Source organism: Zea mays, chromosome 9 (genome assembly GCF_902167145.1).
Source record: "Zea mays cultivar B73 chromosome 9, Zm-B73-REFERENCE-NAM-5.0, whole genome shotgun sequence".
In the NCBI taxonomy this organism is placed as follows: Eukaryota; Viridiplantae; Streptophyta; class Magnoliopsida; order Poales; family Poaceae; genus Zea; species Zea mays.
In genome coordinates this window covers 2,871,107-2,882,809 of record NC_050104.1, presented here as the reverse complement: position 1 = coordinate 2,882,809, position 11,703 = coordinate 2,871,107, and the positions used below count along the sequence as shown (strand labels likewise).

General features: G+C 36.6%; 1 protein-coding gene across 1 annotated transcript; it reads right to left on the bottom strand.

Annotated features, from left to right (window-relative positions):
- Positions 1-2,344: 2,344 nt before the first annotated feature.
- On the bottom strand, positions 2,345-9,398 carry LOC103639661 (uncharacterized). Its single transcript, XM_020544124.2, has 5 exons — positions 9,365-9,398; positions 7,883-9,186; positions 2,750-2,865; positions 2,512-2,642; positions 2,345-2,430 (listed from the first exon to the last, which is right to left on the bottom strand). The coding sequence occupies exons 2-5, from the start codon at positions 8,957-8,959 to the stop codon at positions 2,345-2,347; spliced, it is 1,410 nt and encodes a 469-aa protein (XP_020399713.1). The 5' UTR covers positions 8,960-9,186; positions 9,365-9,398.
- Between the last annotated feature and the right edge of the window lie 2,305 nt (positions 9,399-11,703).

Sequence of the window (11,703 nt, the reverse complement as noted above, 5' to 3'; positions counted from 1 at the left end):
TTGTTCCTGCATTTTGGAAAAGAAGTTTGTTGTCAATAACTATATTGCACTTTATATACTGATGAAATGTAATAATAGAGAAATTCGTGGTTATTACGGGGAACATATCTGGATCTAGCTGAAGTAGTTCTTCAATGGTTTTGTCTTCGATGTTGGGTGTTTGAGAAGCCTGTAATTCTTCCGCAGTTGCTTGGGGGCGTATCATATGGAGCTTAGTGTTTAGCAACCTTTAAATGATATGGTAAGAATGATGAGATATAATCAAACAATTGTGTAATTAGGAAGGAAATTAAGCATTTATGACAAAACAATGGGTAGTATATCTCAGGACATGAATCAGATGGCATTTTTTTCCTGTATTGATAAGGACAATAGGAGACTATCCCGGCACAATAAGAAGAATTAATCATGGGACCAGCAGTAATTTAACGTGACATTGTGTTAGTGACTTATTGGGTGGCAGCATGCACACCATTTTCGAGTAAATATCTTCGAGTAAGGCCAACAAAAAATAGAGGAAGCCTTTTGTACAGTTGGTCTAGTTCTGTCCTGAATTCTGCACCGAAAACTGAATGAGCTCCAGGCACCTCCACCCCTTACTTTCCCAAGTAGAGATTTATTCTACACTGACTTTCATCAAGATCAAGATAGTTGCTCTACAGAATTAAAGAGGAACTTGAAATGAACAGTTAATGACCAACCATGAAGTAAAAACTTGTTGTTGTAATGGCATTAAATGGATTAGAGAAGCCTTGTTAGTCCCAAGAGTTCTTCACTGAATACGCTGTTGTATTTATTTTTTTGATATTTCAGATGCATTTTAAACAGAGCTAGGGACAACAACTGCTGGACCATTTGTACTTCGACATGTTATGATCTCAGGTTCAAATCAATCTAGTAAAGCTAAAAGTTATCTTCTGTGTAAAACTACGTACGTACAGTTGTTTGAGTGTGAATCACTGAATGGGTACTACTATGCTTTTAATTTGTTAGGACACCCCAACCCAGATAACACAAAGTTTCTATATCATGCTAACTAAGCAAAAAAAAATGATGTGACACTATAATCAAATAAAAGGAATTGAGAAATATTTTTTTTATTAGAAAACTATGTCTACACGCAAACCGAAACATTAAAATATGTAATTTGTAAACGAGGGAACACATGTGTGATTGGATTGGATTGGATTATATATCCTGTAGAAACTAACTAAGTTGCGCATATATATAGTTTCTATGTTTTATATTGTGTGAACATCAATTAATAGACAAAGAAACTTTGAAATCCCTAATCACAATTTTAAGACATACAAGAGTATACAAAATGCAAGGAAGGTAGTACTTTATGTTTAGTGCAGTTCGTAATAATCAACCTGACTGGTGAACTGATCGGCCTTTATGAGCCTCTAAATACAACATTACATTTTCAAAAGAATATCTGTACATTTTCCTGAATAAGTTATATTGTTTTGTATGGTCCCAATAATAACCTGCTCTAGATTTTTTTTAAAAAAAACATTGTTACCAGATCGAGGAGAGTTTCAGATGGTCGGTGCTGAGATTGCGAAAAAGCTCAAGCGATCACCTCTAGCTGCCAGAACAGTGGGAAGACAGTTATGTATAAGACCAAACATCGAGTTTTGGAGGAATACTCGGGATCGGGACCTTCTGGACGAGGTAATGGGAGCTCTGTGGTGGAGCTACCAGCATCTAGATGAGCAGGTCAGGCGATGCTTTTCTTATTGCAGTATTTTTCCCAGGAGGCGTTGGTTGGACCCTGAGTATTTAGTCAGGTTGTGGGTGGCAGAAGGATTTGTCACCAGCCGCAATACAGGGGAGGAACTGGAGGCTGTTGGTCGAGGCTACTTTGATGAGTTAGTGTCAGCCTCATTTCTGAAACCAGTAGATGGTGACAAGGAACCCTATAAGATCCATGATCTGTTGCATGACTTAGTAAGTAAAGTAGCTGGAAGTGACTGCTTCAGAGCTGACAATGGCTGGGAAGGAGAATTTCCTCAGGATGTCCTTCATCTTTGGGTTAAGAATTGTAAATTAGACTTGATTAGCCACAAAATTCCCGTCCCAGGTTTGACTAATAAACAACTTTAAATTAAAGAGTTGTTGTAGCTGAGTTTTGGAATGACTAATAAATAACTGCATGTACTGTATGCTATTTAAAAGGCATGTAATAAGCATACAACCAGTTTTGTATGAAAAATATTAATAAGGTAAAAGCCAACAAAGTCTTGGCGGTACCAACAATTTTTATTACGAGGAGTGAGTGTTTGGAAGCTGTTGTGAAAAAATATAACCACAAAGATAGGTAATGTCTGACTTTTTTCCCTTACTTGTTGTAGTACATCTGGGCTTCAGGAATGTCTGGGTTGAAGTACCATGTACATGCTGCTGTGGCACTTAGATATGCTTCTCCTACATTGGGAGTAACACACTTGTTATTGTATTTGTAAATGTAGATGGTGTAACTTTAATTTCGAATGTTTAATACACTACCTTTGAATCTCTTAGCAAGGCATCCAACAAATAGTATGACAACAGGTTTGTTATCATTCTCATCGCAGATGTTATCGACAGAGAAGCTAGATGCTTGGTGTCCCCAAAGCGTCACTTTTGTAGAGGCATTGCTGGTGCAATAAAATTAAGAAGTGTTAGTGTAACAAAAAAAGGAAAAGAAAAGCATGTTGATGAAAATGTTAGTGTGAGAGAATTATTTTTGTATGATTTTTCTTACTTTATGTCCTTGAGAAATATGTCTCTGATGATGTTTGAGTTGTTGTAACCAACATGATGTAAAGATCCAATCTCTGTCAAGATTCCTAGAACATCTGTATAGTTGTCAAAGAAGCACTATATGAATTTCACAAAGTAAACAACTTTGCATAGGGAATGATGACATAAAAATTTATGAATCGTATCTTACCAATCAAGTACGTTTTATTGTCAACATTGTCACTTATATCTTCGAAAGATGTGAGTTTGTAGGCATATCTTGGAAAGTTGGGCGGTGGATCCTTGACTACTTTTGCTTGAGTGTAAAGAGTGAATTGTATCATCATACTGTTGTCAACAGGTTTGTAATAGTTTCTGGATGGGGCAACACGAAAGCGTTTGAGCTCGTAGACTTTGTCAATTTGGATTAATGAGTCTTTGTCAGCTACTAGGGCGGCTTGAATCTCAGCGTGGATGGTTGTGCCCTGGTATTGAAATAGGTTAGCATGAGTTTGTAAGATGTTGCAGTATAGTGAGTAAGTAATGCAGCAACGCTAACAAAAAAAAAAGAGCTTAAATGCATGAAGTCTATAGTGTGCTAAATGTGAATTGAATATATTTCGTTATGAATCTGTAGTCCGTGTAATCAACTTTGTACCTAGAAATGGTATGAAGTCAATGTTTATAATTATATTGTATTACTGATAAGCATTTTATTGTAAGCATTGTTGTTTGAATTGTAGTTCAAAAAATGAGCATGGTGTGATACACATACCATCTTAGAAGTGTGGGTGTTATCTGCGTGCCTGTGTTATTGTTACATGTGGAAAATAATTTCTATGGTGATAAGAATGTTGTTAAACATGTAAAGAATTGTATTGTATAGAATAAGTTATGGTGCAGTGTACATTTTTTATTGTAGTACCTGTTCATCAGCTAAGATAAGGTTGACATGGCGTAGAGGCCCATCATTTGTTGCGCCTCGGAATTCCCACTTTCTAATGATACGCACTCTTATTGCAGCATTTGTACTCCTAGGATCCAGTTCTGCAATCGGCGTGAACAACATTGTTGAAAGTTATTACACCTGCACATAGACAAACATGATATTTGGTAAGGTATCCAAAAATGGATATAAAGTTTTATTCTACAAAGCGAACAAGGATATTAGCAATAATATATGTTGTGTATGTCTTACCTATCATATATGAGGTAGTATGTATGTTATATATATATATATATACATGCATGATAATAGAAATACAGAACACTATTCATGAGGATCCTGTTCGGCAATACGTTCGAAAACTTCTTTGTATACTATGTTTCGGGTCACAGAACTGCAATTTCCCGATTCATCTTCAATGAGAATAGAAAGACCCATTTTTGATGTAACTCTTGATATGGCAACATAGAGCTGACCATGTGTAAAAATTGGTTTTTTGAGATATACACCAACCTTTGAAAGTGTTTGTCCTTGGCTCTTATTGATTGTCATTGCATAGCACACTTTTATTGGGTATTGGCGTCTTTGAAGGACAAATGGCCACTTTGTATTTTTCAATGTCAATGACACACGAGGAATGAGCACATTTTTTGACTTGTGAGTGCTTGTCATTATCTGGCCTTCAATAACCTTGTCACCCAAAGAAGTTATAAGCAATCTTGTTCCATTACAAAGACCTTCAGATTGGTTCAGATTCCGAAGTAGCATGACTGGTGTACCCTTTTTCAAGACTATTCGATGTTGTGGAAAATTATTTCCATTCAATGTATTCAAAAATTCGACGGGGTACAAAAGATCATAAGAGTCATGTGTATTAGGTGCTTTGATTACTTTGTCGCAGCTTAAGTACTCCTTTGCTTGCTCAGGGATAAGGGAAACAATATAATCATTTATGGAATCAACAACATCATTTGTGGGTGTTAATATGGCACGATCTTTTAGATATTGAAGGTCCATGTAATTAGTTTGTAAGTCTTCATATACCTTTTTAACTATACATGCAGTTTTATCACTTTGAGGCATTAGAAGGAATTCTTCGGGTATTTGTATCCATGTTGGCTCATCTTCGCCTTCTCGTGATGTAGCATGTATCTTGCCTTCTCCAATGTCGAGCATCCATTTGCTAAACTGAGATAGTTCTTCTCGATTTTCTTGTGACAATGATGGTGACGAAAGCCTCATATTATGTGTAAGACGTAGGATATGGACATGAGGCCAAAGAGAAGAGTTGATTATTGCTGAATTTACTATTTGTGAACGATTACCCCCCTCAATTACTGGCAAAATTTGTCGTACATCTCCTCCAAGAACAACAACTTTTCCACCAAAGGGTAAATTGGTAGCCATTGGAGACGAAGATGCTAAGATATCCCGTAAAGATCTATCGAATGCTTCAAATGCAAATTTATGTGTCATCAAAGCTTCATCCCATATTATTAAAGATGTAGTTTGAATCAGTTCACACAACATTGTTCCACGTTTAATGTCACATATTGTTCCTTCATCTAATTCACATGGTATTTTGAAACGAGAATGTGCTGTTCGGCCGCCTGGTAGGAGTAAAGAAGCCACACCTGAAGAAGCGACAGATAACACTATGTGTTTGCGGCTACGTAAGAATGTTATGATGGAGTTCCATAGATACGTTTTGCCTGTACCACCGTAACCAGAGACAAAGTAGAAGCCTGGTCTCTTTGATAGAACAGTTTTTGTAATAGTTTTGAAAGCGTGTAGCTGATCATCGTTTAGCCTTGAGATAAGCATTTCTGACTCAGATTGCATAGCATCAATATCATATGTAAGTTCATCATCAATAAGACGATTTGTAGGCATTATAAAAGATGAATTTGTTCTACTTGGTAAGTTGAAATCTTGAATTCGACTTCCTCTTTTGCTGAATAAAGTTTCAAGCTCCTCTATCAGCTGGTTTTTAAGTGTTTCATCAGGAATCTGGTACTCTGGGTGATTAAGCATCTGTCTAGTGTTATATTGAATATCATCAGCAAGTAATCTCCAAACTTTTTCAAAGAAAGACAATTCATCACCCACTTCACAGAAAAGAAGCATTGTGACAAAGAGTTGGCGAAGCTGATTCGATGTGGCCCAAGACGCAGCCTCATCGAAGGCATTGTACCATTCTTGATCATCTTCTAGGAGCCCACGTGCTCTACAAGCTTCTTTAAAGGTTGGATGTAAAATATGATCGTATGTTCGTAATGATTCATAGTTCTGAGCTCCCTTGACAACCATCAGAAGCATCCTAACATAATATCTTTCTCCTGCAGATGGATGCACAAAATGTATGCGGCCTATTTTACCATGGCGTTGTATGTGCTCCCATAATCTTTTCTTTTCATCCCATCTCCACTCAGATGGGAAGTCAGGGTAAGTTAGGGATCTAGCGTTTTCGTGTCTTTGATTAGCAACAAACCACTCAGTTAGCATGGTTCGACGTAAGAATTCTTGTGATAGAATTTGCGACATGTTGGCATTAGCATGGTATGTAATGTAATTCTCATTAGGCAAGTGAACTGGTAATCTCTCAACGGGAGGAAAATGTCGATGGATTTCAAAACCAAAAATCCTCCAACATGAATCATATGGACATATAAATCTAGCATCTAAATATTCCTTGACCTCATTCCTTGTGTTTGTCTCCTCATCAATAGGGGTGTCCTGGCCATTTATAACCTGTTTCAAATACAGCTTGCTGCGATCTAGACCCTTTGTAACATATTTGAAAAGGTACTTAATGAATATGCTTTTGTTACACCATTCTACATTGATGTGGGCTTGATACTTTTTGAGTAATGTCATGTTGTAGGGAACAACCCATCTATTGTCTAGCTTAATGTTAGATTTCATGACGAATCTATCATTGTTTGATCGTTTGTAAACTGCAAATCCATTCATATCAACTACAGTTTCACTGTTAAAGAGCTTAGGATAGTGCTTGGAGCATTGATTTCTTTTCATGCAAGGCGAATTTTGATTGTAATAGCCACATGGTCCATGGACCATGTGTTCCGCAAGTAAGGCATATCCTAATGGATCAGTAGCTGGATCTGGTATCTCAGCAGTTATGTAAGAATCTATAAGGTTAGCATTTGGCTGTGAGGTATCAGTTGACACCCAGAAAATAATATGTGCGTGAGGTAATCCACGTTTCTGGAATTCTACTGTATATAGGACTGCATCACGAAAAAAAGATGAATTGATTAGAAAGACTTATAGTAGCTAAGTTATGACATGTGATGTGGTAATGGTATTAACAGTCTTGTCATTGTTATGTATGGATTCGTGTTACTGTTAGGTTTACAAAGAAAAGAACAAACCAAACAAAGAAGGGTTCCTTTTTTGTTTATTAAGTTAAAGCGTGTATAATGGAACTTATGTTGCCAGGCATGAAAAATACTATTTACGCAAATTGCAAATGGAGCAAAGAGATAAGAAGCACAAAACTTTTGGTAAATTAAGTTTGAATATGTATAATATAGCAAGGGTTTTAGTAGTTAAGGCAATATTGTTCATGGGATTGCATTGAACGGAAGGTTGCATATGAGGAAACCACGAAAAAAGTTAGGAAAACCTTTGGTGAGTAATTATGTGTTTGTAATAGATCAATGTTATAAGCGGTATTGTCAACATTTGTGTGCATTTGTATAAAATGTTTGGACAATCAAGGTTTCAATATGTACTATGTAAATGTTTTCAGTCAAAAGGTTGTATACTAAAAAAGAGGACTGGACAAGGTGATATAGGTTAAGTGAATTATGAATAAATAAGTAAATCTAACCTTTTTACTCAAGTTAAGAAGATTATATTAGAAAAGGTGTTATAAACTTAGTGTATAAAGGATGAATACGTAAATTTAACTTTTGTACTCAAATTGTGGGTTCGCAGCATAGATGGTAAAGCAGCAATATTGGAATAAAGATTTGATTTTTTTACTATAGATAAGGTAGAAAAAACGAATGAGTATAAGAAAGTTTGTTTACGAATACAAATTCCAACTCAATAATTAAAGCGAAGTATATGTATGTATAAAATTGGAAACAAAATATTCGCACCTGCTTTGCATGGTCTAAATATCTTTCCAGATTTTATATCTTGTAATAACTCTTGTAATTTCATATGGAATATTCTTACCGCAATATCAGGTGCGTCAGAATTTTTTTGTCCACAGTGGTAAAGACTCTCAATAATTTTGGGCCACTTTGCATTACATGTGAAGGTTACGAAGAAGTCAGGTGGGCCATGAACTCTGCAAATAGCTATGCTGTCGTGATAGTTTTGTATCATGTATCGTCTTCCACCGATATGTGACGCTGGAAGCACAATTGTTTTCCCCATCTCTTCACCGTTTATGCAACCTCTACTAACAGCATCTGATATACCTTGTAAATTTTCCATCCTTAATTTGTCCTGATTATTCAGAATGTAAGTAAGCCTATTTTCATCAATGCAGGCACGGGCATCGACCTTAGCTTGATTTGATAATATCCCATAAGAGAGAAATGGATTGGGTTGCCCGGGTTTATAATGAAATTGATAACAATAATAGTCTTGCATTGTCATACGAACTCTTGAATTTGCCTGTCTGTTTTGTAAGCCGCTATACATAACACCAATTTGGAAACCTCGTTCTCCATATGGAAATAGGAGTGGATATTGAAGGGCCATATAAGCTGGATGTAACGATGAAATTCGTTTTAATTCATAATTTCTGGTTTCTATGATAATGTCTCGTTTGAAGGTTTCAAGGGAGAAATCACCGATAACTAGCATGGCTAAATCATCAGTTGTTGGCATGTCATATTGCACAGGATCTCCTTCTTTGGCTCCAATAATTCTAATGATAAATTCCTCGTCTGCGTGTTCGATAAGCCTTTCCTTAGCAATTCTGAATTTTTTAGCGAAAGGATTATGGGTGTCCAACATCTGTAATAGTTCATGAACAATTTGTGGCTGTATAGGAGAATCAGGAGCATCATCACTTGATAAAGACCGTATTCGATTATTTACCTCATGTGATGTATCATATACATAAAGTTGAAGGAATTTTGGGGGCTGGTCGGTCATTGGAAGTAATGAGCCTATTCGATGATGGATCTGACCACATATCTTGAAGACTGGTGGTCCGCGACCATCATTCAATGATCTATCAATATGAGCGCCCATAGATGTAAATGCAAACAAGCAATTGTATTGCCTTATATTTTGCATGAAGTTTTTTGAAACCACATCACCATCAAACCTTGCTAATGACAATAAAGGTTCAGGCCTGGGTCTATAAGCAGGTATGCGAACTTTACCACCTTTACAACAACTATTGTAGATGACAGATCTTGTTCCCACAGATGACCTTATTCTCTCGTTGTGCCAAAAAAGTGCGGAGCAATGAACACATTGGTATGATGGTCTTCCATAATACGATCGATCATGGTATGTAGCTGCAAATTTCCTCACCATGCATAGAAATAACGAAGGAAATTAAGGGAAGGACAGTAAGAATTTAATAACAAAACATCTTTAGTTCTAACCTTGTGATCTTAAATAGTCTTATTATCTATTACATAATTTTTTAACAATCTTAAGTAATTAATGGATTGACTCATCGTCACAATTTACCTTTGATTGTTTTTACGAAATCTGGATCGAAGTGTCCACACTGCAGTGTGGGAGTATGCTGAGAGGGCGTGGTGGATCCTAGTACAGTTGTATTCATCCTCAATATTTGATATTTTTTAAAACCATCGGGGGAAAAGTTGTGTTCACTGTCTTACCTGCTGATGCTAGTTTTCGCTGATCTAGCACTCGCTTACGTATACGCCTTGCTTCTGTATGAGATAAAGTTGATGGGGCATAGCATGCATTGTTATGATCTGTCACGACAAACTTGTCACGAGCATATTAAAAGCTAGGCTTTTGTTGTTTTTAAAGGACCGTACTAAAGGACTTACTCCGCTTTCTGTTGCTGTTTGGATTTAAGGGGTCCATATCAAAGTAGTTCCCACAAATTTGCACCTATTTTCTCCTAGTTATATATGACAATCAATATCACCGAACATAGTACATGAATAATAGGATAGTATTCCATAGATCTCCTAGATCAGACGCCTCTCTTTCTCTATACATATATAGTTCGTATGATCTCTATATATAATATATATGTACATGTTTGTATAGATCAGCTATATAGTGATCATCAGACATGTATAAGCACATGGTTGTGTGAACAGTTGACGAAGTACAGGGAAAAAATGCAAACAAATCAAGATTAATTTGGACATATACATACGTATGTATACATCTACACAGATTTTTTAACTATACCTATGTTTAATCATGTTTGTCTAAATAAACTATTTATGGCGAGTTTTGTGTACTCATATAATTGGCTAATTCAGTAGAGGAGGAAGTAGAGGGAAATCATATACACGGCAGATGCCTTTATTGCTACTTAAGGATAAATAAGTTGATGCCTTGGTTGCTAATTAAGAAACTGTGTATGAACAAAATTACTCAATTTGTTGGTAGAAAGGTATCACACTATTTAGCAAAAGCAGTACATCAACCAAGTAGGTTGGGATGAAAATCATGCAGTAGTGCAATAGAACACAAGGAATTCTAAAGGAGAAGGTGTGAGAAGACTTACGTCCGTGTATGCAAAAATTCCAACTGCTCTTTTCTTGCTCACGAACTTTAGCTGTAGCAGAGGACCAATATGACCTACATGATGAAAATTGAGAACTTAGAAGTACGACAACTTGTTTTGAACTGGAAAAAGTGGGTTACGAATCGGCTCTAAAGGCAGGAAAAAGATGCAACTTTGATCAATGTTATCCGATTTTAAAAAATGAAAGCCAAAAACTTGTTACAGGTTCAGCCAAAAAACTTTATATCCTACAACACATAGTGAACACTATATATGTATACAATGGAAGGCATCACCATCTGGCACCTGAACGTAGAAATTGTCTAAAAAAGGGTGTCCGAACCTCACTAAGGTAAAGAAGTGAAACCGAATTACAAACCAATTAACATATCAGTTGATGACGAAGGAAAAAAGTACACACTGTCAGAACCAGTTTACTTGTGACCATAAACAATACACATATATTTAATGTCCAGACAACACGCATTATAAATCTAGCAACAATCTATTTGTTTTGTACTCAGTACGCCCAATATGAACGGTACTGAAACTCACCAAATGGAGCACATCACGCAGCTGCCGGTAGAAACCCCAAACCCAAGACCAATTATTGGGGTATCCTTTTTCGTCAGTTCGTTCATTCATAGATAGTTAGTGATCCAATTGAATATCCATCTACTCATTCTGCTAGCTATACTTTAAAAAAGAACTGATCTAGGAACGAAACGAAAAAATGGCAGGGAGCTGTTTAGGCCGCCTAGAAACCACAAGATAGGGTCGAACTTGTTGTGTGTGTATAGATCCAATGTCTGAAAATGTAGTAGCTGTTGACAAACAGGTAACACAACAGATTCGGTGAAAAGAAATTCATGCAGGACAGCAGGAGTAATTTCGAACAATACAATCAGTAACTAAATTTAGTTTAAATAAATAATCTCACACTTACTAATGGGCACAAAACTGCATCTTATGGATGTGAGTGAACGCTGAACAGTATCTGCAACCCCTCTTCCAAGCCCTACGGTACATACAGATAGAAAGGTCTGGGCTGCGCCTCCCTCAAAATATAGGTAATGTCTATTTCAATTGAAGCTTGAAACTCCTGTGGCTGTGTGGACAGATTCTTTAGGGTCTGATGGTTCCTGTCTGGGCGAGAAGCTATTGACAATCTACTAATTCCATTTTGGAGGAAACTCCTGTGGCTGTGTGCACAGATTCTTTAGGGTCTGATGGTTCCTGTCTGGGCGAGAAGCTATTGACAATTTACTAATTCCATTTTGAAGGCAACTAAATTCATCCAAATACGATGTCA